Source organism: Ovis canadensis, chromosome 22 (genome assembly GCF_042477335.2).
Source record: "Ovis canadensis isolate MfBH-ARS-UI-01 breed Bighorn chromosome 22, ARS-UI_OviCan_v2, whole genome shotgun sequence".
Taxonomy (NCBI): Eukaryota; Metazoa; Chordata; class Mammalia; order Artiodactyla; family Bovidae; genus Ovis; species Ovis canadensis.
In genome coordinates this window covers 38,468,000-38,492,763 of record NC_091266.1, presented here as the reverse complement: position 1 = coordinate 38,492,763, position 24,764 = coordinate 38,468,000, and the positions used below count along the sequence as shown (strand labels likewise).

Sequence of the window (24,764 nt, the reverse complement as noted above, 5' to 3'; positions counted from 1 at the left end):
TATTCCGTCTAACCTCTTACTCCCAGATGGCAAGATGTCTAATTCAGGCAGCAAGGAAGTTCTTTTTGAAGTCTGACTAACATCCCTCCTGCTGCATCCTGGGCGAGTGGTCAGGGCTGTGTCTCCTGAGTCCTAGTCTCAGAACCTCCGGAGGGTTTGAGGCCGAGTTCTCTGGATATTTCTTCCATAAACTGGTGGTCTCTTGGATGTAGGGAGCAGGTCCAGTCTACACCCATACCGTGTGCTGGCGGGGCCGCGTGCTCGTGGGGGCGGGAGCGCGTGTGGCATATAACAGGTCATGTGGCAACCTCCTAGGGACACGCGTGGGGTCTGGAGCGGGACACGCGTGTGCAGCTGGGTCCCGCGTGCGGCTCAGGGGGTGGTGGACTAGAGGGACGTGGACACGATTGGGGTGGGGCATGTGAGGGTCTGAAGAACAGACCAGAGGTTCCATACGTCCTCCCCCTCTTCAGGGGCGGGTCTCAGGTTGGCGGGAGAGACCTGCGGGGACCTAGTGTCGAGAAGAGGGGGGCAGCCTCTGGGGCTCAGGGCTCCGGGAGAGGGCGGGGGGGTGGTGGTGGGTGGGTGGGGGGATTAGCTCTGAGCCGCGCGTAGCGGGGAGAGGGAGGGACTGAGAGGCGGGCGGGCCTGGAGCAAGCGGGAGCAAGCGGGAGCCGCGCTGCCTTCACAGCTGAGCAGGGCCCAGCCTCTCCCCTGCCTCTCCAAGGCCCCAGCTCCAGGCGAGCAGCGGTGAGTACTGACGCGACTGAGTCCAGGGCTGCGCTGAGGGCGAATGGGGCCCCGACTGAGCTTCAGAAGCCTTCCTGGCAAGGCTGCTGCTCCGGACCTTTGCCCTACCTTGCATCTCCAGGGGCCCCTTTACCCCTTTACCGTCGTTCCTAGGCCTGGACAAGATCTGTCATAGCCCTGGGGGTGGAGAGAGAGATGGGGAGAGGGGTCTGGTGTAGCTCAGCCCCACCACCTCCCCTCAGAGACCAGTGACTGGTGGGCGTTAGGGAGAAGGTGTATGTCCCTGTTTAAGTATGTGTGTGAGTAGGCATCTGTATTTGTGTCTGATTGTGACCAGTAGGTCTCTGTGAGTGTCTGATATACCTGTGTCTCTGTGTATCTTGGGGAATGAGGGCCTTGTGTGCATATTTGGGTATCTCTTTGTGTGTTTCTGTTTGATTGCCGTGTGTGTGTGTAAAACAAGCATGTGCCTTTCCATTACACACATATTTGTTATGACTGAGAGAGTGTATGAGGGTGTGTCTTTGAGCAATGTGTGTGTGTGCCTGGGTCTGTGTGTGCTGGAGGGTGTTGCCTATAAACGTGTTAGCTGTGTACTGACATTATTTGTCCTTACGTGTGTGCGCGCATGAGTGTATGTACCTGTATGGAGAACAAGAATGTCCTTTTCCCGTTCATCATGTATGTATTAGAGTTTCACCTGTGCCTCTCAGCCTCTCATGTCCCTATATACTACCCCTATTTTTCCTCCCTCTCCTTCCAGGAGGCCTGAGTCCCCTCCCCTTGAGTGAGGGGCTCCTACAGAGAGACTGTGGGAAGCCCCTGGCCGGGTGATGATGTTGGCTGGCTGATACTTCTGATCCTGAGGGTGGGGTAGCAGTCTTCCCCCTCCCCCACCAGAAGTAGTTCCAAAATGCCACAGTGACTCTGGGCTCACTCAGCTTCTGAAATAGCTTCCTTGGTTCTCTCAGGGTGATGCTTGGGCCCCTAGGCAGAAAGGAGAGGAGCCAGGGGCCCACTGGGGCATAATTCTTTTCTCCTCAGGCCTCCATGGAAATAGCCCAGCCATATTCCCAGGGTGGGCTAGACCCCTGGTGCCCAGTGGCCCCATCTGCTTTCCCTCCCTATCTCTGCTCTCCCATCCTCCTGACTCCCCAGCAGTTCACCCCCTGCTCCCCTTCCTCTCTTGCAGGCCTGTCTGAAGAGCATGCTGCCCGCTCACTCCCCACCTGGCCTGGCCATCCCTGCCCCCCCAGCCTGACCCCCGGCCCCAGCATGGCCCAGGGTGCCATGCGCTTCTGCTCGGAAGGCGACTGTGCCATCTCCCCACCACGATGCCCACGCCGCTGGCTCCCCGAAGGCCCAGTGCCCCAGAGCCCCCCAGCCAGCATGTATGGCAGTACAGGCTCTTTACTCCGGCGAGTAGCAGGTCCAGGTCCCCGAAGCCGGGAGCTTGGACGTGTGACAGCGCCCTGTACACCTCTGCGTGGCCCCCCTTCACCCCGCATTGCTCCCTCACCTTGGGCACCCTCTTCACCCACTGGGCAGCCCCGACCAGGGGCCCAGAGCTCTGTGGTCATATTCCGCTTTGTGGAGAAGGCCACTGTGAGGCCACTGAATGGGCTGCCTGCTCCTGGAGGCTTGAGTCGGAGCTGGGACCTGGGTGGGGTCTCTCCTCCCAGGCCCACCCCAGCCCTCGGGCCTGGCTCCCATCAAAAGTTGAGGCTAGAAGCATCCACATCAGACCCGCTTCCAGCTGGAGGAGGCTCAGCTCGGCCTGGAAGTCAGGGCCTTTTACAGGGGCCACCAACTCAACCCCAGGTTGGAGCAGATGGTCTTTACTCCTCTCTTCCCAATGGGCTGGGGGGGCCCTCTGAGCACCTGGCCACATTATTCCGAGGACCTGCTGACACTGGATTTCTGAACCAGGTATGTGATCTCTCTCGGGCTCCCTGCAACCTCAGAGACCCAGCGAAGCCCAAGGCTTGTCTTGTCTCCTTGGTGGTCTTGGGCCTATCACTCTGAATTCTTCAATCTGTGCTAAATCTGCCTCCTTCTTGCTCTCTGTGTTTGTCCTTATGTCCTTATACTTCTGTCCCTGTATGTTTTTCCTTCTGTGCTTTTGTCCCATGTTCTTGTGTCTTTGTATGTCTGGTTTTCTCTCTGGGTGCCTGTGTCTATGACTCCCTCCTTGGCTTAGGGGGACATCTGGTCCTCACCACGAGAAGTCTCCTCTCATGCCCAGAGAATCGCTCGAGCCAAATGGGAATTCTTCTATGGCTCTTTGGACCCCACCAGCTCAGGTAAGGCCTGAGACTGAGGCCACGGGAACAGGACAGGGCCTTTTCCACAGGAGCCATGGTATGCTAGGGAGCCTTCCTTTAAACTCCCCCAGTCCTTTCCTGGGCTTCTGATTTGGCTAATGCCTCTCTAAGCCTCAGTCTTTCCATCCGTGTTATGATAGCAGTTAGGGATGGCAGCTGGTTTGGGCACCTGGAGGCAGCTGGGTAGTGGAGGGAGGGGAATGGCAAGATATCAAGGGCCATTCCTTGGAGGAATAAAGAGGCTGGTGTCCCTCAGGCCCCTCAAAACTGTTTGACAAGAACTTGATTTGAAAGGAGCCTCACCAGGAACAAGCTGAGTTTGTAGCAGGAGGAATGGTGGCTAGACAGCGAAAGAAATTCGGGTCAATATGAGGCAGTGGGGGAGAGCTCCTTCTGAGAACAGAATCAGGACAGGGAGCTGACCTGAGTAACCTGCTGACCTGGATGCCTATGCACACTGCAGGTGCTAAGCCCCCAGAGCAGGCCCCCCCATCTCCACCTGGGGTGGGCTCAGGGCAGGGCTCTGGGGTGGCTGTGGGGCGAGCAGCCAAGTACTCCGAGACGGACCTGGACACAGTGCCCCTGAGGTGCTACCGCGAGACCGACATCGATGAGGTGCTGACTGAGCGGGAAGAGGCTGACTCGGCCATCGAGAGTCAGCCCAGCTCTGAGGGCCTTCCTGGCACTGCCTGCCCACCTGCCCCACGTCCTGGCCCATGCCTTGGCCCTCATCCCAGCCTGGGCAGTGGCAATGAGGACGAGGATGAGGCAGGTGGGGAAGAGGATGTGGACGACGAAGTGTTTGAGGCCTCAGAAGGGGCCCGGTGAGTGAGTGGGGGAGTGGGAAAGGAAAGTGACTTGTTCCTTCCCACTGACCCAGAGCCAGGGCTGGGCTCCAAGGGACTGGGATAGAGATGAGGGTGGGGCTGGGAGTGTCAGGACCAAGCTGGAGTGCTGACAGGGCGGTGGAGCACGGGATTCTAGACCGAAGCCTGTGGCATGGCAGAGTACTGGGTTTGGAGTTGTGGGGGGGCCATCAGCAAGAACGCAGGAGGGTAGGAACACAAGGATAGAGGAAGAAAGGGGTTCTAAGGAAGGACAGGGGGGCAGGGTGAGAGGCCAGAATCAAGCCTGGGGGCTTGGGAGCATCAGTTTAGATCCTGGATCCCGCAGGAGAATGTGGAGTGTGGGGGCTTTCCTCTCTGTCTCACACCCCATTGCAGCTAGGAGCCTCATCTTCTTCTCCTAAGATGTTGCCAGAAATAGAAATGGAATGGCAGGAGGGGAGAGGATCAGGGAGAAAGAGGAGAACGGGAGATTAGCAGGGAGTGAGAGAGGAAGGGATTGGGTACTGGGGATGGGTGGCTGGGGTGTTCTGGGGGCATTGTATGGCCTGGTGAACCTGTGGTGGGGAGCTCTGAGCCAGGTAACTTTTGGGAGGGGCTGGGAGCCTGTGAAATGAGATGATAATGCCCTTCACAGAGTTGGTGTGAAAGTTCAGTGAAATGATACCTGAGAGCTGTCCTCTAGGCCCCTGATCAGAGATTCTCCCTGACCCTACAGGCCAGGTACCCGAATGCCTCACTCTGGGCCTCTCAAGTCACCTCTACCCTTTCTACCTGGGACCAGCCCCTCGGCTGATGGGCCTGACTCTTTCAGTTGTGTGTTTGAAGCCATCTTGGAGTCACACCGGGCCAAGGGCACCTCCTACACCAGCCTCGCCTCGCTGGAGGCCCTGGCCTCACCTGGCCCAACCCAGAGCCCCTTTTTCACCTTCGAGCTGCCTCCCCAACCCCCTGCCCCCAGGCCTGATCCGCCTGCTCCTGCCCCACTTGCTCCTCTTGAACCGGATTCTGGTACCAGCTCTGCTGCTGATGGGCCTTGGACACAGAGAGGGGAGGAAGAGGAGGCAGAGGCTGGAGCCGAGCAGGCCCCAGGGAGGGATCCCCCTAGTCCTTGCCACTCAGAAGACAGCTTTGGATTGGGGGCAGCACCCCTGGGCAGGTGAGTGATTCCTTTGGTTCCTCAGACCTCAGGCCCTAGGGTCCCAGAAACAGTTGCTCCAAGAGATGGATCCTGAATGTAAAAATGTGGTTTATATTCCTGACTCCTGACTGGGGTGGTTAGGGGATACAGATGTGTTTTCCCATTTGGAGGACTACTTCCAGTGGCTATGAGTGGGAGCCCCCTTACAGCCTGCTGCCTTGGCCTCAGATCCAGTGACTTGTAAAACCATGGTTCAGGACAGAAGGCTCCCTAGAGAACACTGCCCTTTTTCTCTAGAAGGCCGCTTCCCTCCTTACATAGAGCCTCTAACCTGCTTAGAATTCTGCTCTTACCCCACCCCCCAGCCTGGAGGTTCCTCCCAAAGAATCAGCCACCAGCCTCTCCTATTTCCTCTCCCATGTCGCCTACCCCCTCCAATCTGGAGTCTCTCACTCTTCCCCAGGAAGTCCTTTCACCAGTCTAACCTTTCTGCTCTCCCCTCTGCCAGCTACCCTCTCAGTCACTGAAGCCATGGCAACAGGAGGGGGTGGCCAGGGAGACAGGGTTGCCTAGCAACCAGGAGTTTCCGGCCTCTGTCTCTGGGGTGACAGGTGGCTTTGTGAGTAAAGCAGCTCGGGTGGGAAGGGAAGGGAGGAGGAGACAGGGGCTGAGGGGGTGTGCTCTGACCCCCCTGTCCCCGCTACCCCAGAGCCTACTTTGTGGGTGGAAGAGAAGGACACGGAGGAGACTCCTTTTGCTAAAAGGCGGGAAGAGGGAAGATGTAGGAGCAGGAGAGTGTCCCTGCTGCCTCACATCTTTGACCCTCCACTGTTCCTCCCTAGCAGTCCTATCTCTGCCCATATTCTCAGAGAGACAGGACTCTGAGTAGGGCCAGTGTGGGGATGGGGAATCTATGTCTAATAGCAAACTTTGGGAGTTTGGGGGAAAGCAGCCCAAACTCCCACAGCAGCAAGATGGATGCACATTAGATTTAAGGCAGGACTTCCACAGAGAGGTGGTAATGATAGACTAGGCTGATGGAAAGAATCTCCTCTGGAGAAAAGAAAAATGCCTTTCCCATGTCCCTATCTTTCCTTCTCTGTCTACTGGGTCTGGAGGCAGAGGAAGCATCTGGATGGCCCCTGAGGGCTTGTCTCACCTCTGAGCTGGTGTTCTACCCTGGCAGTGAACCACCCCTGAACCAGCTGGTGTCTGATTCGGACTCCGAGCTGGACAGCACAGAGCGGCTGGCCCTGGGAAGCACTGACACCCTGTCCAACGGGCAGAAGGCAGACCTGGAGGCTGCACAGCGCCTCGCCAAGAGGCTGTACCGCCTGGATGGCTTCAGGAAGGCGGATGTGGCCCGGCATCTGGGCAAGAAGTAAAGACACTGGGCTGGGATTGAGAATGGGAGGAGAGGGAATGCATTCTGTGGGCAGCACCTCCACATCCCCTATATCTGATGCCCCCAGGTCTTTATGTTACCCCCACCTGGCCCCTTGACACTTGCCCTTGAGACTCCACCTGTCTCTCTGCCCTGCCCACAGCAATGACTTCAGCAAACTTGTGGCTGGCGAGTACCTGAAGTTTTTTGTCTTCACGGGCATGACTCTGGACCAAGCTCTCAGGTGGGTGTCCAGCCCTTTGAGAGTAGGCCCTACTCTCTAGGCCTGGTGTGCAGGGCTTCAGTTATGCCTCCCCTGAGCCCTGTGCCTCCTCTAAACTGCCCTGAAGTCACTCTTCCCAAGCTGATTGGGCATGGCCAAGAGCCAGAGTTGCCTGGTTAAGGGGACCTTGAGTAGATGTGACATGCCCCCTCTTCCCCTCTCCCCAGGGTGTTTCTCAAGGAGCTGGCCTTAATGGGTGAGACCCAGGAACGGGAGCGTGTACTGGCCCACTTCTCCCAGAGATACTTCCAGTGTAATCCTGGAGCCCTGTCCTCAGAGGGTGAGGAGGCCAGGGTCAGGGTTTTCCTGTCTGGTCATGGAGGCAGATGGGTACTGCATCTGTGCAAAGCGGCATGAGTGTTTGTGCAGAAGTACATGAGTGCACAAGCTTGCAGGCATGGAAGCATGCATGTATTGCAGACAATGCTGGCATGACTGCACGGATGTGGAACTGTGCATGTGGGCAAGTACAGTGCTAGAGGCTAGTATGTGCTGTGAAGAGGCACGTGGCTGGTGTGTTTGCATGCCGTTGTTCACATATATGTACAAGACAGTGCTGGACCTGAGTAGGGATTCTGTTTGGCCTGCATAACTGTGTGGGGCTCAGCTGCTGTGTCTAATGCATAGACACAGAGGAACCTTGGTGTTGAGTGTGAGCAATGGGCTGTCCCCAGAACCTTAGGGGGTTAGGTAGGGTGACCTAAGAAGGGGGAGAGGTCCTGTCTGAGGGATTTGTTGGAGGAGAGAGGTCTTTGCCTTGGAGGGGTTTGCCAGTGGGGTCCAGGACTTACAAAAGTGTGCCTGTGGGCCAAAGAGGGTCCGAGAGGGGTCAGGGCATGAACTGGAAGAGAGAGGAAGGGAGCTGTGGGAAGACCCCTTGGGAGGCAGCCGAGGCTAAATGTTAACTCTCCCCTAGACGGTGCGCACACGCTGACCTGCGCCCTCATGCTACTCAATACGGATCTCCACGGCCACGTGAGTGGGGGGCTGGGGGGAGGGAGATGGGAAAACCCCGTCCGGATACTTCAAGGCCTGGGAGGCAAAGGACCGACCCCCCACACACCAAAGTTGACAGGCCTCTGTGCCCTCCAATAGAACATCGGGAAACGCATGACCTGCGGAGACTTCATTGGTAACCTGGAAGGCCTCAACGAAGGCGGCGACTTCCCCAGAGAGCTGCTCAAGGTGGGGGGTTGGGGCAGGGGGTAGGGGCAGGGGATCTGACAGCAGGCCTCCAAGGCGGGTGAGGTGAGGGGCCTGAGAGCACCCAGTTCCTGCTGTGGAAGCCTGGGCTCTAGTGACTCAGCCTGGGGACCGACCCTCCCCCAGCCCCGACGGGACTGGCTCTCCCGGAGCATGCGCTCTCGTCATCCCCGCAGGCTGTGTGGGAGGGCGGAGCTGGTGGAGAACACGTGATCAGCGGGCCCTGGACTCTATTTTGCCTTCATTAGTGCCCCTCCTACAGGGTTCACTGAGTTGGGGTGTATGGCCCCCGCCCCAGGGTGTACGGCCACAAAGGCCTCCCTGGTACCACTGCACCGGAGGGACCCGGAGGTAGAGGGGCGTGAGAGGGACAAAGGCTTTAGAAGATCGCGAAGTCAGTTAGCACGAAACTGGGACTACATCCTGAGCTTCTGGATCCTTAATGGGCAGGCCCTGCGCCCGGGCGCCAGAACCTGAGGGTTAGCTACACTGGAGCTGGTAGGATGGGAGGAGGAGGCGGGTGTCCTGGTCCGCGGCTTCACTCCTCTCCCGGATCCGGTGGTGCTCTATCCGAGGAGGCCTGCACTCCCAGAGTTGTCAAGGGGGTCCCCGGACACCACCTACATGTGACAGCATGGGCATGTCTGTGAACTTGGGGTGTGTTGAGCTTCTGAGTTTGGGGATGCATCTGAGGGGCTGTCCTTTGTGAGTTGGGGGGGTTAATGGTTGGGATATATATTGACTTTAGTTGTATACTTGTATACGTGTGATTTAGGGTGTCGGTGAACCAAAGGGGTTTGTCTGACTTGGAGTGTGTTTGTCCTTAGGTTTTATGATGTAAAGTGTATCTGAGTTGGGGGTGTAGGTTGCGTGTTTGTGTGTGTTGGGGTGTATATCTGCGAATTGGCTATCTGGTTTATGACATGTGTCCATGAGTAGGGGGATGTATGTGACTGTAAAATTTGAGGTGTATCTCTGAATTTCTACTGTGAGTTGAGATGAATGTGAACTGGTGCATCTGGCTAGTTGGGATGTATGTAAGGTGGGGTGTTTGAGCGTAATCTGGGGTTTATACACGGGCATTTGAAGTATCTGCGGCTTGGCGAGGTGGGTGATTCCAGCCTCTTGGCCCCTCCTGGCTCCATAAAAAAAGGGCCACCAGGAGGCGTTCCGACCTTTCTCCTCACCACCCCACCCTGCCGAGCCCGGGGGGCGCTCCAGAGCCTACGGGAGCACCCCTCCTTCACAGCCCCAACCTCCCAGCACCCCTGGAGCAGCAACCCCCCCCAGAACCCCCTACTGGCTCTCCCAGGCGCCTCCCCGGTGACGGTGACGGCGCGCCGCGGGCCCTCCTCTCGGTCGGACGCCTCCATGTTGCGCCGTCCCCGCCCCCAGCCCTCGCCCTCCCCTCCCCGTCGGCGCCCCCCTCCCGCTCTCGCCAAGCTGCAGAGCCGACCGCGCCGCCGCCGCGCGCTGTGTGCGTCGGTGGGAGCCGAGCCGGGCCGGGCTCGGGCCGGGCCGGGCCGCTCGCACCGGCTGTCGGGGGAGCCGTCCGCGGGCCGTCCGGGCCGTCCGGGGCCGAGGACGGACGGGGGCATGGCCGGGGGCCGCGGCGCGCCGGCCAGGCCAGCATGATCGGTGTCAACAGCATCCACAGCAGCGCCGGGCGGCTGCGCTCGCGCTCGCTGTGCTCCGTGCGCTACGGGCGCACCCACCGCGGCGCGGAGACCCTGTGCTACGGCTGGCCGCAGCGCTCGCGCAGTCTCAAGCCCGTGCTCTACACCGACCTGGTGGTCAGCCGCCTGCAGAGCCGCAAGAAGAAAAAGGCGGTGAGGGCTTTGGGGCCGCAGCTCACGCCAGGCTGGGGGCCGACCGAGGGGGTTGCTGAGGGCGGCGCGCCACTGAGGGGGCGGCTTGAGGGAGGCGGCGAAGGCGGCACGAGCCGAGGGGGGCCTCGCTGGGGCCGGCGGGGGAGCTCGACAGGACAGAGCCCATGGGTAGCCAGGGGTGGGCATGGATGGAGAGGGTAGGACAGAGGCCCTGAGATCAAGTTGGGGATCTCAGACCAAAGGGTCCTTCTAGGTGAGAGCAGGATATGGGCCTCACTCGTGGGGTTTAGGACTTTCGGAAGGAAGATGTGGTTGTGGACCAACGGAAGTGCCGAGAGGGGGCAGGGGATGAACTGGGAGGCTGGAGACACTATTGCAGGCCGGATCTCAGCGACCACTTCAGCGTCCTGGCCAGAGAGTTGAAGAGTGAGGGCTTGGGCTCTGAGCTATGCTGAGTGTGGGCTGGGCTTGTGCTGGGAGGGCTGTGTGTCCATCTGTCTGGGTTGTGCTGTGGGGTGGAAGTGGTGGGGTGTACCTACCCCAGAAAGGGTGTGCACAGGTGAGATGCTTGGTACTTGGGGCTGGGCATAGCGGGTGGACAGTGAAAGAGTCAGAGACCATGTTGCCTGGGGAGCGGTGTGTGGGGGGCTGTGTCCCATCTTGGAGAAGGTGCCGACGTCACCACTGCACCCAGCTTCTCGCAGGCAGGCAGCAGCACACGCCACCACACGCCACACACTTAGCCACACATGCTGGGGACACACCCACTCACAGGCTGGTGGAAGCACCCCCACAGTGGGAGGCACTGGTGTGAGCCCATGTCGCTGGCTGCTGCCAAGAAGAGGGGTCCCCTGTGCCACTCCTGAAACTCATCCTCTGCTCCCACCACCCTAACGCCCCTGCAGGTCCCCCAGGCCAACTCCACAGAGAGAAGGGACTGGCTCAGGAGTTCACAGGGAGTTGGCGGTGTACAGGGTTTGGAAGCTAAAACTATTGCCCTTTAGACTAATGTCCATTCCCCAGTAACATGAACTATGGGCATGGGCAGGGGGTTGGAGCACCCTGGCATTTGGCTTGGTGGGGCTGTCTGGGTTGGGGGAAGTGCTCAGCTTGCCCTGGGGTTGGGAGCCATGAGAGCGTGTTCTCTATTAGCCAAGGAGGGAGGTGACAGGGAGAGTCCTGTTCCTGGGCCTCAGTTTCTCCATATGCTCTGTGTGGGTTTATTCCATGGAAATAGGCCAAAGATGTGGCTGGGAAAAGGAGAGCTTCTTAGGCTGCTCTTTCTGTTCCCTCTGGAGCTGCGCTTCCCCTACCCAGGATCTGAACAGGATGACCCTTAACAATAACAACAGTAAAGATGCATGCTAAGTCGCTTCAGTCGTGTCCAACTCTTGGAGCTCGTGGACTATAGGCCCGGCTCCTCTGTCCAGGGGATTCTCCAGGCAAAAATACTGGAGTGGGTTGCCATGCCCTCCTTTAGGGGAGCTTCCTGACCCATGGATCGAACCCACACTTATCTCCTGCATTGGCAGGTGGGTTCTTTACCACTAGTGCCACCCGGGAAGCCCAAAGATAATAATAGCAGTCACTGTATACTATACATCAACCATGTGCCGTGATGTCTGTGTTAATTGCTTGCCCCGTGTTAGACATGCGGTACTGGGGCTTCCCTGGCGGCCCAGTGGTTAAGACTCCAAGTTCCTGATATGATATAAGGGCTGTGGGTTTGATCCTTTGTCAATGAACTAAGATCCTGCGTGCCTCACGGCTCAGCCCCACCAAAAAATAACACATGGTAATAGCTTGTTCCTCCCATAGACACTTGGCCTGCAGCTCAAGTGGGAGATCTGGGCCTGGGTCCTGTCTTTCACTCTACAGCCTGGGTCATTGGTCATTACACCCATGCCCATCCTTACCCCCAGTTCTCTCTTCTCCCCCTGACTGGGAGGGAGGGCTCTGAGCTCGGGCATTGGTACACATCCCCCTGGATCGACCCCCACCCCCCTGATTTGTTCCTTCCTCCCCAGGCCTTGTACAGCTCCATCAAGAATGAAAAGTTGCAATGGGCCATGTGAGTCCTGGGGATGTCTGGAGGGGGGCTGGGGAGGGATGAGATGTCAGGAAGGGGCTGCCTGGAGGGGTTGAGAGTACTCAGGTGGGCTGAGTGAACCCTGGGGCTGTGAGACAGGGGAGGTGGCTGAGACTAAAAGAGGCTATGAGGCTGCCTCACTTCCTTTTTTGGAGATCCTGCCTGGATGTGGGGCCTGTGTCTTGTCTCTAGCTGGTTGTTTTGACAAGCTGGGTTGGGTAGGTGGCCAGGATCAACTGGCCTGGGAGAAGGGGTGTGGAAACACAACGGGGAGGTCTTTTTGGCAATCCAAGCGGGAAAGTAGAAGTCTGATTGATAGAGGGAGAGCCCCCTCTTGGGTCCTAGGGAGTCCAGAGTTGTCTACTCTTGGCAGCCCCAGTGAAACAGAAAGACTTAAGAGTTGTCTTGGAAAAGTCTAGTCTGAGGGAGGAGGCCTAGTGTTGAATCCCCCAGTCTGAGAGTACAGACCTCATCTAAACAGTCAATGGGTCACTCATACTTGCTGGTATCTGCTGAGAGTCCATCACTGCTCAGTTTAGTTGGGTGCTCCCTCTGCTCCTCAGAGGAGGCAAAGCTCAGGTCTGGGGTACAGCGGGGATCAGGGAAAGCTTCTGTGAGGACTGATCTTGGGGCAAGCCTTGAAGGAGAGGGAAAATTGTTTGGGGAGAGAAAGAGGGAAGTTGATATTTGGGAGGCAAATGCATGGTGGCTGAAAGGAGTGTGGGGTGGGGAGACCAAGAGGAGGCAGGGCTAACTGGCGTGGAGTGTGGAAGGAGACAGTGCTGGTGGGATGTGGCGTAGGCTCCGTGTGGGGGCAGTAGGGAGCTACTGCAGGTTTCTGAGGAGGGAGTAACAAGATAGAATCAGATCCTTTAGAGGATATCTGACAGAGCCTGCAGACCAGGATGTACGAGGGAACCACTAGGAAGCTCCTCTTGCCACCATTTAGCCAACAAGCTGTGAGTAAAGCCTGGTGCTGGCTGTGGTTAAGAAGCTGAGTCAGACGTTTCTGCCCTAGTGGAGAAGGGAGTGAGGGGTGTGTGTGCACAAATGGAGAGGATGGGGCTGGGTCCATGTGAAGAGAGGAAGGGACAGACATGGCCCTACTCGTGGGAGCTTTAGTATGGGGGCAGAGACGTGCCGGCTCAAGGCGCCCTGATCTGAGTGGCGAGGTACAGTGGCACCCTGGGCCACCGGGTCTGAGGCTGGAGATGTGGCTCCAGGAGCCTCAGGCTGAGGAGAGCCACACCCTCTGTGGCTTCTGTGGAGTAGAGGGGCAGCCCCCCCACCCCCTTCTCCACAGACACTGGAGAGCTTTCCTGGGTGCCAGAGGTCAGGACTGGATGTGGGGGCAGGCTTGTGGCTCCACCACCAGCCCCCTCTGAGGTGATCACACCTACAGAGACGAGGAGGAGCTGAGACGCTCTCTGTCTGAGTTGGCCGACCCCAACCCCAAGGTCATCAAGAGGGTCGGCGGGGGCAGTGGCAGTGGCTCCAGCCCTTTCCTGGACCTGACCCCCGAGCCCGGCGCTGCGGTCTACAAGCACGGTGCCCTGGTGCGGAAGGTGCACGCGGACCCTGACTGCAGGAAGAGTACGTGGCCAGGTGGGAAGGCCTGGGCGGGGGTGGGGGCGGGCCTGCCTCAGGCCCCCCGCTCGTCTTCCTTACCCCCCACCTCTGCCCACCCGCCAGCACCTCGGGGCAAGCGCGGCTGGAAGAACTTCCACGGGATCCTCAAGGGCATGATCCTCTATCTTCAGAAGGTGTGAGGCCAGCCCAAAGGGGTGGGGCTGGGATGGCTCAGAGAATTCGAGGGGCTGGGCTGGGACAGGACTGTGGTCAGGACAAGACAGGCACCCCACAGGAGGAGTACCAGCCTGGGAAAGCGCTGTCGGAAGCAGAGCTTAAGAACGCCATCAGCATCCACCACGCGCTGGCCACGCGGGCCAGTGACTACAGCAAGAGGCCGCATGTCTTCTACCTGCGCACTGCTGACTGGCGAGTCTTCCTCTTCCAGGCCCCGTGAGTGCCCTCTTCCGGCCCATCCCAGACCCCTTCCCCCCACCCCCAGCACGCTCCCCTCGCTCCTTCTCGGGCCACACCCTGAGCCGGCACTGCCATCGCGGGGCCCAGTCCCAGGTGGCCGTGCTGTCTCCCCAGGAGCCTGGAGCAGATGCAGTCTTGGATCACTCGCATCAACGTGGTGGCTGCCATGTTCTCTGCACCCCCCTTCCCAGCTGCAGTCAGTTCCCAGAAGAAGTTCAGCCGCCCTCTGCTACCCAGTGCTGCCACCCGCCTCTCCCAGGTACCCTCGCCAACCTCCTGTCCACCTGGTGCCTCGGGGCAAGTGGGGCGCTGGAGTGGGGCCGGCCTAGGCCCACCGCACTCGAGGCTGCTGCCTATGATGTGGCTGTCCACTGCACCAGGATGTGGGGGGCCATGAGGCTCAAATCCAGTTAACCCAGACACCAGGTGCTTTGTTCATCCAGAGGAAGGGGCACCTTTCCAAAAACCTTGCACAAAGGCACTGTCTCTGCCAGAGTAACCCTGATCATGCTCCCCTGGCCCCTAGGAGGAGCAGGTGCGGACCCATGAGGCCAAGCTGAAGGCCATGGCAAGTGAGCTGAGGGAGCATCGGGCCACGCAACTGGCCAAGAAGGCCCGGGGCAAGGAGGCTGAAGAGCAGCGGCAGAAGGAGGCGTATCTGGAGTTTGAGGTAAGCTCCCAGCCCAGGCACCTCTTGCTCCCTCAGGGCCTCTATGTCCCATGCACAGGCTCAGACACGTGGTTAAGGGCATGGCTCAGAGTGGGACTATCTGGGTGACCCTGGGCGGGCAGCTTTCTTGCCATGAGCCTCAGTTTCCTCTCAAGTGGGACAGGGAGGACAATAGTCTGTCCCCACTAGGGTGATGAAAGGAGCCAATTTCTGCTAAGGGCTCCAGTTTGCTGACTCTGGTAAAGGCTCCAGGAACACGAGGTGTTACAGCTGGCAGTCTACAGAGTCCAGAGAACGGCACCAGAACACCCAGGGGTGTGAGTGGTCACAGTCAGTCCTTGGGGGCTTCAGGGGCCCCAGAGGTTGGCGAGAACCTGGTATCTCCTAGCCTTCTTTGCCTCCCTGCTCCAGATGGGGTGGGCTGGGCAGAGGGGCACGAGCAGGCTCACCGCTGCCCTTCTGCCTCAGAAATCCCGCTACGGCACATACGCAGCGCTGCTTCGGGTCAAGCTGAAGGCAGGCAGCGAGGAGCTGGATGCGGTGGAGGCAGCAGTGGCCCAGACTGGCGGCACGCAGGATGGACTCCCCCCTCCTCACTCCAGTCCCTCCCTGCTGCCCAACACCTCCAGCCAGCCCCGGGCACAGTGTCCTGACTCAGAGGCTCGGGCAGGGGCAGGCAGTGGGCGGTGGAAGCCCTGAGCTGGGGGTGGGAGTGGGGGGGCGGTGCCCACTGGGCACCTGCATGACACGGCCCTGCCTAAGCCCGGGCCGGCCTCGGGCCACCTGTGAGGGCCTCTCGGTCCAGGGCCTGACCGCGCCGGACGCGGTGTCCGGGGCAGGGCAGGGCTAGGGCATGGGCCTCAGGAGCCTTAGGCTAAGGGCCCCTCTGAGACCCCTTTTTTGTGATAATGTTTTGCACTTTTTCGTACAGGGGATGGGGGTGGGAGGGGCCAGGCCCCCTGGACTCTTGATGCTCCTTTTTTTTTTTTTTTTTTGTGGGGGAGACCTGACGTTTCTGCTTTCTGCTGAGACCACCCCCACCCCTGACACCAGCAGTCCCCCTCCATCCTGGGGCCTGGCTCAGACACAAGCCAGGAGTTGGGGTTGAGCTGGTTTCCCTCCTTTTGCCCTGAGGGCTCACCCTCTCCCTTGCCAGAGGAGGAGGATGGATGTCCAAGCTGAGGCCCCGTGCACAGGCCAGGCAGTGCAGCCTTGCTTCCCTCCTTCAGTGGGCCCTGCCCTTTGTGTCACCTCCACCTCCATTAAAACTGCTCTCGACTTGCTGGCTGGGCCTCCTCCTCTCTCCCGTGCCTGGCCTGAGGCCAGGGTAGGCATTTGCTTCCCAAGGACAAGCGTCACACACATCAGGGGCTGCTGTAAGTTGGGGAGGAGGCCAGGCCCCCTCCCTTTCCCATGAGAATCTTTTATTTGCCCCAACTGAAGGGTGGGCATGGGGTGTTAAATAAGAACTGGAACAGGCAGGGTCACTGTACAGAGGGGGCCCGGAAGGGGCTGGTGGGTAGGGAGCGGTTCAGTGCACCTGAGGCTGGGGGCGCCCGTGGCAGAGCCCTCCTGGCGGCTCAGGGGGTGGGCCCAGCTTCTCTGTTTCCTGTTCCACCGACTGGCTCCCATAGGCACTGTCCTCCTTCACCTCTGCTGGGGGAGTGGACGCGGGAAAGGGTGCAGGGAAGCGTCAGGCCTTAGGCCTCCCACCCTCCAAGCCCAGATCCACCTCTCAGTTACGGCCCCTTTACCTGTGCTGGGCAGCTTTTCCTGGGTCTCTGGACCCTTCAGCAGCCTCACCCCCTCCTCCAGGCCCATGTCAGACAGGGCATTCAGCAGGCCTGCCAAGTCGCCACCAGCCAGCTGAGGAGAAGGAGGAGGCATGAACCAGGAGTTGTGGTTAGGGTGTGGGATCCCTGAGGAAGCGCCAGAGATCTGAGACTGGGGCATGGAGCATGGGCCGGGGCCTGACTGACCTGGTAACTGCGCAAGAGGCTGCCACTGGGCGAGGCTGTCCTTCGATACGTGTCCACCAGACTGCGCAGCCCCAGCCGTTCTGCCAGCTCCGCCCAGCTGCCCTGGGCTCCTGGCCCGTCAAGCAAATGCTCCAGGTTCTGTAGGACTGTATCTTCAAGGGGTATCTCTGGCCCTGAAGGGGACACACACATAAACATGTTAGTTACCCCCAGAGATGGCAAAGACAAGACACCCAAATGTCACCTTTATCTCAAGGCAACCTGATAGATAGTGCAGGCGGGGCCACTGGGGCAATGGATGGAGGATGGGGATGGAGAAAGGGAGACCTCCTTCAGTGGTCCCGAAGGATAAGAGACCGCTGTGAGCAGGGGTCAAGGGTCTGGCAGTGGGGGGGGAGAGCTCTTCACCTGCAGGGCTGGGCGGGGTCAGCGGCGGCGCCATGGTGTCCTGAGCAGCGTTTAGCAGCAAGGTCTTCACCTAGGGACACAGCTTCAGCCATGACTACCTCCCATCACAGTACTTGACCCCAGGTACCAGCTACTCAGGACCCCATGTACAAGCCCGGATGCCCCATCCCCTGGTACTGCTAGTCCTGGGCTGGCCTCACCTTGCTACTGCGAGTGAGGTCAAGAGGTGTGTGGCCCCGGAAGCTGCCTCGAGTGTCCCTCTCAGGGCTCTCAGAATCTGAGTCACTACCAGAGGTGGGAGGCGAAGGCAGTGGGCACAGGGGCTCCTCGTTCTCTGCGTGGACGTCAGCACCTGGGGCAGGGAGATAGTCACGGGGAGGCTCCCTCGGAGCCCACGTTAAGGACTGCAAAGTGCGGGATTGGGAGGTACCCCCTTTCCCCCATCAGCCCTGTTCATAAGCCCCGGAGGGTGGGACTGACCAGCCTTCAGAAGGAGGCGGGTGAGGGTTGGGGATCCCAGTCCAGCTGCCAGATGTAGGGGTGTGTTTCCCGCAAACGTTCGGGCATTCACGTTGGCCCGGAGCTGTGGGGTGCGAGGGAGGGGTTGATCATAGCACTGACTGATCCACTGGGCCTCCCCCGACACCTTCACCGTCCCCAGCCCTTGGCTCCACGTCTTCCACAGTCCTCAGTCCCACCTTGGTAACGAGATGGGTGACCAACCCCAGCTCCTCCATCTCTGTGGCTAGATGCAGGGCTGTCCGGCCCCCCTGACGCTCTGCAGCCTCCACTTCAGCCCCATTCTCCACCAGCAGATCGAGGCACTCGGGGCTTCGGGCACGGACTGCCAGGTGGACTGGGTATAGCCCTAGTGATACAGGGTATTCAGCCCGCAGCTCTGCCCCTAATGTGAGCCCTTGACCAGCTGACCTCCACACCTCACATCCACTGTAGGCGCTCCCCAGATCCTCTCCCTGGTGCCCACTCTTGCCCGATGGTTCAGATGAGGTGATGAACTCACCTTCGAAGTCGGGCACATGCAGCAGTTGGGGCATGGCAGGAACCCCACTCCGCAGCAGGGTGCACAGCATGTCGGGGGCGCTGGCACCTGCCCGGAGTGCCAGGTGCACTGCTGAGTCTCCATGCCGATCCAGCAGTGCTGGGTCTGCGCCCACCTGCAGCAGGAAGCTCACCACCTTCGTCTGCCCTGTGATCACTGCCAGGTGCAGGGGCGTCTGGGGAAGGCAGGCAGGGTGAGCCAGGCCTGCTCCTTGCCTCACCTATCTGACTTCCAACCCCTCCCCCTCACCAATAGAGACCCCTCACCTGGTGCAAATGATTGGTGATATTAACCACGCCGAGGTGTGGGGCGTGGTAGATGACGTGGGCTATTTGCTCAATGACGGTGGTCTGCCCGTGGATGATGGCCAAGTGCAGCGGCCTAGGGATTGGTGGGTGAGACTCTGGCCTAGGAAGCTCAGCAACTCGTTTTGCTTTACTCTCAAAACTCCACCACCTCCATAATCTCCCTCTCTCCAGCCCACGAAAGTAAATCCTTCCGCGCACCTTTTGTGGTAAGTGCGTACTATTACTGTGCCCCTTAATCGACAAAACTGAAGTCTACAGAGATTTAAGTATCTTGAACAGAACTAGAGCGTAGCGAGGCCGAACTTGAAACTGGGTCTCCCTAACTCCGGAGCCCTGGCTCTATAGGTCCCTTCCCTGCTCCACACCCCACGACCTTGCACCGGCGGCGTGCGGAACCCTGGTCCCCGCCCGCTCTCCCGCCCACCTACGTGTCTCCGTTCTCATCCTGTGCCGTCAGCAGGTGGCGCTGTCCCGCCAGCAGCGAGCGCGCATCCGCCGTGACGCCGTAGTCCAGCAAGGCTCGAGCGCTGCGCTGCGCCAGGCCGAACAGCCGTGCGTTGTACTCCCGGGCTGGGGGTGACAGGGGGCGTGGGTGTGGGCTAGGTCCCCACCCGCAGCGTCCCGACCGCTGGGATTCCCGAGGTCATACCTCGATGCAGCAGCTCCGGGGCTTGCTGTTCGCGCTCGGGCGTCCCGGGGGGCGCGCTCGGCTCTGCTGCTTCCTCCCCAGCATCCACACTAGGCGTCTCGGCGGCCATCTGGGCCCCACCCCCTCCTCCCGGGTAGCAGCCTATGGGGGCCGCGCCCGACTGGTAGGGGCTGTAGGCCAAGGAGGAGGGGAAAAAGCCGAGGCTGCCACCTGTGGATACAGGCAGAACTGTGGGCAGAGGGCACCAGGAGGACTCTCCCAGATTTCTTCTCCACAACTTTTCTCCCCTTTATCCCATCCTCCTCCATTGCCCTTCCTGCCACCAGCACCACCTCACCTCCTCCTCCAGCTCCTCCATAACCCCCAGCCGAGCCCCCAGAGCCTCCACCCATGTGGGAGCCACCCCCAAAGGGCTGGGAGAAGGTGGGCAAGGCTTTCCTCCGCTTCCGCTGCACCTCCTCCTTGTCTAGGGGTAGAGGGAAATGAGATGTTAAAACCCCAACTCGCACCAGCCTCAAGAGCCCTGTCCCACTCTGGTAATGGCCTTTCCCCCAAAAGCCCTCAGGCTGGCTCCTAGGGCCACCTCTTTCTGGGACATTCCCTACTCCTGATTTCACTCATGAGTCCCCTGATCTAGTTCTTGAGACCTCCAGTCAAGCCCTGGCCTCCAGCCCCGCCTGGGATCTTCAGCCCAGCTCCACCTTCTACCAGAGGATAATAGGTGAACTGTTTGGAGTCAGAGACATCCCCCCCACGCTTGCGTTTCAGTTGCAGGAACACGGTTACAGGACGCTCAATCTTCATCTTGTGATAGGGAGGTGTCCGGAACACAATGGCATACTGGAGGAAGGAGGACATAGGTGTCATTAAGGCCTTACTTAATTTGAGCCCAGACCCAGCCCTGGCCCTAGGGTACCTGTTTGTGAACATCTGTGGGAGAGAAGTCCCCAAAGGCTTGCCATCCATTCTCATCATCCTCGTAGAACCGAACCTCGATGTCATCTACAGGGAAAACTGAATCTATAGGGCCATTTGTCCTGAAGCTGTGTTGCTCCCCAAGCTTGATGCCCATCACTAGCTCCCAGCCTGGGCTCCAGCCTCACCTTTCTGCACCTTGTCACAGAGCAGATAAACCTCATCTCCACCCCGCACAGAGCCAGCTGTCTTGTCCATTCGAGAAATCTTCAGGTTTGAGGCTCCAGGAGACTCTGGAGATGGCATATCAGTTACTTGAAATGATTCAATAGCCATGGTCCCAACTAGGGAGCCAGGTGCTTTGTATTTTAACAACCCCAAGAGACACAGGAACTGCCAGTATCTTCATTTACTCAGAGAGGGGACGTGACTTGCTCAAGATCACTCAGCTCATACATGGTGGGCCCAAGTTCAAACCCAAGCTTATCTGACTCCACAGTTCGAGGCTGCCCTCCACACTCCCTGTGGCACCCAGACCCAGCACCCCAGGTGGTCAGGATACTCACTGCTGTCATGTATGGGCTGGGAGATAACTGGCTTCAGGGGCAGAGAGAAGGAGCCATCACTGGCTCGAAGGAAGGCAGAAAAGCGCAGTCGCACAATGCTCAGATCCATCACCTTCTTCAGTTCCTTGGCCTCCTGCTCCAACTCTCGACGCTCAGCCTCTGGGCAGTGGGCATACATGTGACCCCTGGACTCCTCCTCTATTCCTTCCATGACCACCTCCCATGACTCCCTCCATATCCCCCATACCCGTAAGGCCCTGGGGCCTGGAGCGAAGACGCTGCCTCTGAAGTTTTTGTATCATAATCTCCATCATGTTCTTTTTAGTCACATGGAGGACACCCAGGTTGTTAAATCTGTGTGGGGGCAGGGAGAAGTCAGAGGCCTTGCGGGCAGTTCTTTCCTCCTGAGGCACCCTACCCACCGGCAAGGCTCGGCCCTGCTCTACTTCCTCTAGGAAGCTTTTCTAGTTTTTACTTGGGGCCCTGGGTTCTGGGGCCAACCAGAGTCTTTCCCCTTGGTCAGATGCTAAGCTCACAAAGGTGGGCTGGGACCTAGGACTGGCAAGCAATGAGGGGCACACCAGTGGGGACCAGAGGTAGGGGGCACCGGACACCTACTGGGCAGTCATGTCCTTGGGCCCCACAGACACTGCGCAGACCCCCAGCTCCGAGCACTGTTTGCCCACCAGACTGTGAGCATGGGCACGAGGTGGGTCACTGTGTGTTACCAGGTCCACCTCAATCTTGGCAGGTCCCTCGTAGTTACAGATCTGTGAAGGGTGAGGGCTGTCAGTAATGCCCATGGACACACTGTCCACTAGCCCACCCTCCAGCACCACCCTGGCTCACCTTGACCGTGGGATAAGTCTTCCGGCCCTTCTCGCTAGAGGCACCTGGCAGTCCTCCATGGGAAGGGCCTTCACAGCCATATCGAAATCGGAAGCCTCGCTGAAGGTGCCAGGGCAGAGTGACATTGTGACCAGGAGAAACATCCCCCCTCACCAGCCACATCCCCAGCCAGCAGTGACCATAATGACTGGACGTATGTATCCTGAATCACCACCAGGCCACTGTGATCAGCAGCTGCTAACAATCCCAACCCGAAGTGGGTCTGTGATCAGTTACCCTGCCCGTGGCCACCCAGCTACAACTGTCCCACTTGCCCCCAAAATTGAAGCCATCCCTTCTACTTGCTCACCTGCTTAGGCTGTTCCACAATCACCAGGTAGGGACCATCAGCTGGGGACAGAGGAGCCTTGCTGAGCCAGGACCTCTGAGCCCATTCCCAAGACAGAGGGCACACACACCACATGCTCCTCCCTCCTCCTCCCTCCCGCTCCCTCCAAGACAAGGGCAGGTCAGGGGACTCATTAACCTGTCTCTGGGGCTGGCTCCTTGGGCTCCACAATGGACGGGTTGAATTTGAAATCATCATATTCAATGATGCCATCCAGACCCTGGTATGGAGACAGACTGAGATGGCAGCTGATTCTGAGCCACCCCCAGAACCCTCCACCTCTCAGCTCTCTAAACCATTAGCAATCACCCCCTCTCCTAGGCAGGCCCTTAAAAAAGCTCCTACTGAAACCAGTTTGCAGAGACTGACTTACAGGCAGGGTGAAATAATCTGAGGACATTAGAGGTGCAAGGGAGTAGAAGGGACTAGGACAGGCAGGCAGACAAGCAGACAGGCACAGGGGGGCAGCCGGCAGGCTTTGAGGCCAGGCGGCGTGACTCACTGGGTCGTAGCAACTGTCCATGACTCTGGGCTAGGCCCGGCTCTGTCCGGTGGCTTCGGCCGGGTTCTGTTTCCCAGAGTTTCAGGCGCCCGCCTTAGGTGGGGAGGAGTGGCGGGTGTAGGGAGAGATAGATCAGGACGGGAGTTGGGGGGAGAGAGGGGCCCAAATTTAGGGGAGGGTCCGATCTCCTCCAGCTACCCGTCCGGGTGTGGCGGGCAGGATCCGGTGGAGGGCGAGATCCGGAGTTGGGCTGGGCCAGGCCGGGGAAGGGGCAGGAAAGTTAGAACAGCTTAGGAAAGTCCCGAAAATACCAGGGGGAGGCGGGGCCAGGGGGCGGGCCTGGAAATGACGCCACTGACCACGCCCCCGGGCGGGAGGGGCGCGAGGTCGTCTCTTCGCTGGCCGGAGAGCGCCTGCAGCGTCTCTGCAAGCAGAGGGGCAATCAAACCCAGGGAAGGCCCCGCGGGGTTGGGGGGGCACCCCCCTCCTCTCTCCAGGCCGGCGCCGGGGACTGGGGGTCTTTCAAGGCCGGAGGAAGCTCCTAGTCCGGGGACCGGCCCCCCCGCCTTCCCCCTCCTGGAGCAACCTTGGGATTTTCTACCCTCAGGGAGGCCACGGCTGATTCACCCCGGGGGGTTTTGGGGGGACATTCCTGCTGTAGGAAGGCCTCCACCCCGAAGGCCTGTAGGTGGGGGCTCTTCCGAGTAGAGGGCCCCGGGGTTCTGTCCCGAGAAGCAGTCTCTGAGGCCAAGGGGCCGGAGGGGGTGTTGGGAGGGGCACCTCCATTCCCTCTTCCCGAAAATCTCAACAGTCGTTGATTCCCACACCGCACCTGCTTTGGGTGCCCCGCCCCCGCCCCTGTCCCATGGCCGTATGTAACACTTGTACAGGTGTCTAGTATGTTTCAGCCCATGTGCTTGCGCATTGTGTGCATAGCGTGGACATGCGTGTACAGGTGAGAGTCCTTAAGCTTATTAGTGTGGACACATGTCAGCGTGTATCTGAGGGCACAGGGGAACCTGTCGTTGAGTTTCTGCGTGGAGGGTGTGTGTCCAGGCACCTGTGCACGGGTGAGTGTGTTTTGCGTATGCATGTATGTGCGAGTCTGAATGCATGGGCGATCCTGTGCACCTGCGGGCATACGTGTAGATGGACGTACGGCCCGTATCTTTGTACAGGATATCGATGTGTATCCGCATGTCCTGTTCGTATGCGCGCTCTCTGAATGCGCAGATGCCGCTCTTCAGCGCTAAGGCTCGGTCAGCTAAGGACCCTCCTCCCGCCCTTGCCGGTGTCCCACCACCCAGGGGTCTGAACCCGGCCACTCACCGCGGCGGTGGCTCCGGTTCAGGATTCTCTCCCGGCCGGACCCACCTCGGACGGGTCGCGACACCTCTCCCACCACCAGGACTCCAGCCGGGAAAGCCCCTTTTCCGCCCCCGGGAGGGGGGAATTCCCGTGACGTTTCCGTGCGTCACTCGCCATGCCCTTTTTCATTGGCTGAAAGTTTAACTCCTGGACTTACACAGCCAATCGGGAGTGACTCAGGGGCGCCCCTTGGAGGAGAAATATTTGTGTAGCTCTGGAAGCCAGAGTGAGAATGACCCTCAGACAGGCACTAGCTCTAACCTGGGGACCACCCCACTGCGGGATCCGCTGACCGAGCGCCATTCCCCAGCCGAGGCACCTGGCTCCGGTCTCCTCACACCCAGGCCTGTCCAAGCCGGCTGGCAGCCCCTGCTGCTACTCGGTTTTATGCTGCGCCTAATGCTCGGCCACCTCTGAAGTCGGGGAACCCCAGGGGGAAGCTGATATGCCTCAGCCCCTCTGGTCCCGCCCGGAGCGGGGCCCGGCTGCCGGGAAGACTTAGAGGAAGAGGAAGGAAGTTAATCTTGCAGTAGGTTCTAGAGTGCCATCTGGTGGCTCCTCTGGAGCCTCAAGGAGACTCCATAATCCTCTGTCTTCCCGGGAAGAAAGTGTCTGGACCTGAAACTTGTTTTGTAAATGACAGGTTAACAGCTGGCCAGACTTTCAGACCTGAGCTCAGGAGGTCTTCCGAGGATAAGGGAAAGGAGGTATTTATCTGGGAGACTCAGGCCTTGCTCATCGATCACGGAAGTTTGGAATATTAGAGTTGAAAAGTCATCCAAAATTATTAGTTCAAATGCCTTTGATGTAAGAAATTACCTTTTTATATAGTTTTCAATGTCTGCTTACTTTAAATATATATATATTTGGCTGCACTGGGTCTTAGCTGAGATCTTTGTTGAGATCTTCTGTCTTCATTGTGTCTAGTTCCCTGACCAGGGATGGAATCTGGGCCCCCTGCATTGGGAGTGTGAAGTCTTAGTCACTGGACCACAGGGAAGTCCCTGCCTGCTTAGATACTTCTAGCAGCAGCAAGGTCAGTACAGATTTTCACAAAGTATTGACCTCTGGGGCTGGACATTTCTGGTTGATAGAATTTCTTTTCAGGAGGTGCCATGAATAATCTCCATTTTTGGAGGTGTCCTCCCTTAGGCTCACCATGGTAGAACATAGGCTGTTGTTTCAAATCTTGCCTGCAGCTTGCCCCT

The 24,764-nt window shown here is 58.9% G+C and overlaps 2 protein-coding genes across 16 annotated transcripts; one reads left to right on the top strand and one right to left on the bottom strand.

The window, feature by feature from the left end:
* The first annotated feature begins 1,712 nt into the window (after positions 1 to 1,712).
* On the top strand, positions 1,713 to 15,847 carry PSD (pleckstrin and Sec7 domain containing). Of its 2 annotated transcripts, none has more exons than XM_069567378.1 (16): positions 1,713 to 2,679; positions 2,951 to 3,053; positions 3,538 to 3,898; positions 4,638 to 5,078; positions 6,247 to 6,441; positions 6,608 to 6,688; positions 6,895 to 7,007; positions 7,644 to 7,702; positions 7,823 to 7,912; positions 11,787 to 11,830; positions 13,251 to 13,441; positions 13,541 to 13,611; positions 13,713 to 13,870; positions 14,009 to 14,153; positions 14,421 to 14,564; positions 15,033 to 15,847. In XM_069567378.1, exons 1-16 carry the CDS (start codon positions 1,801 to 1,803, stop codon positions 15,261 to 15,263), a joined length of 3,306 nt encoding a protein of 1,101 aa, XP_069423479.1. In that variant the 5' UTR covers positions 1,713 to 1,800; the 3' UTR covers positions 15,264 to 15,847. The 2 variants fall into 2 exon arrangements, with proteins under 2 accessions (XP_069423479.1, XP_069423478.1); XM_069567377.1 differs by having other exon boundaries at positions 13,982 to 14,153.
* An 89-nt stretch (positions 15,848 to 15,936) lies between these two features.
* On the bottom strand, positions 15,937 to 23,657 carry NFKB2 (nuclear factor kappa B subunit 2). Of its 14 annotated transcripts, none has more exons than XM_069567390.1 (24): positions 23,518 to 23,657; positions 22,500 to 22,612; positions 22,189 to 22,281; positions 21,825 to 21,906; positions 21,648 to 21,688; positions 21,299 to 21,397; positions 21,068 to 21,219; positions 20,697 to 20,803; positions 20,450 to 20,608; positions 20,072 to 20,176; positions 19,885 to 19,970; positions 19,670 to 19,808; positions 19,306 to 19,434; positions 18,969 to 19,178; positions 18,748 to 18,889; positions 18,278 to 18,392; positions 17,973 to 18,186; positions 17,650 to 17,819; positions 17,432 to 17,534; positions 17,152 to 17,303; positions 16,952 to 17,021; positions 16,544 to 16,716; positions 16,319 to 16,430; positions 15,937 to 16,217 (listed from the first exon to the last, which is right to left on the bottom strand). In XM_069567390.1, the coding sequence occupies exons 3-24, from the start codon at positions 22,207 to 22,209 to the stop codon at positions 16,096 to 16,098; spliced, it is 2,703 nt and encodes a 900-aa protein (XP_069423491.1). In that variant the 5' UTR covers positions 22,210 to 22,281; positions 22,500 to 22,612; positions 23,518 to 23,657; the 3' UTR covers positions 15,937 to 16,095. The 14 variants fall into 14 exon arrangements, with proteins under 14 accessions (XP_069423491.1, XP_069423487.1, XP_069423482.1 ...); XM_069567386.1 differs by having other exon boundaries at positions 15,937 to 16,220; positions 23,518 to 23,623; XM_069567381.1 differs by having other exon boundaries at positions 15,937 to 16,220; positions 19,885 to 19,988; positions 23,518 to 23,617.
* Positions 23,658 to 24,764: the final 1,107 nt, after the last annotated feature.

Coding starts and splice junctions, on each gene's coding strand:
- PSD (XM_069567377.1), top strand. CDS start 1,801: ATGGAAATAGCCCAGCCATATTCCCAGGGTGGGCTAGACCCCTGGTGC. Junction 7,008..7,643: donor TGGAGCCCTGTCCTCAGAGG/GTGAGGAGGCCA, acceptor ACTCTCCCCTAG/ACGGTGCGCACACGCTGACC. Junction 13,612..13,712: donor TGATCCTCTATCTTCAGAAG/GTGTGAGGCCAG, acceptor GGCACCCCACAG/GAGGAGTACCAGCCTGGGAA.
- NFKB2 (XM_069567381.1), bottom strand. CDS start 22,209: ATGGACAGTTGCTACGACCCA. Junction 18,393..18,747: donor CAGGATGAGAACGGAGACAC/GTAGGTGGGCGG, acceptor ACCAATCCCTAG/GCCGCTGCACTTGGCCATCA. Junction 16,431..16,543: donor GCCTCTTGCGCAGTTACCAG/GTCAGTCAGGCC, acceptor CCTTCTCCTCAG/CTGGCTGGTGGCGACTTGGC.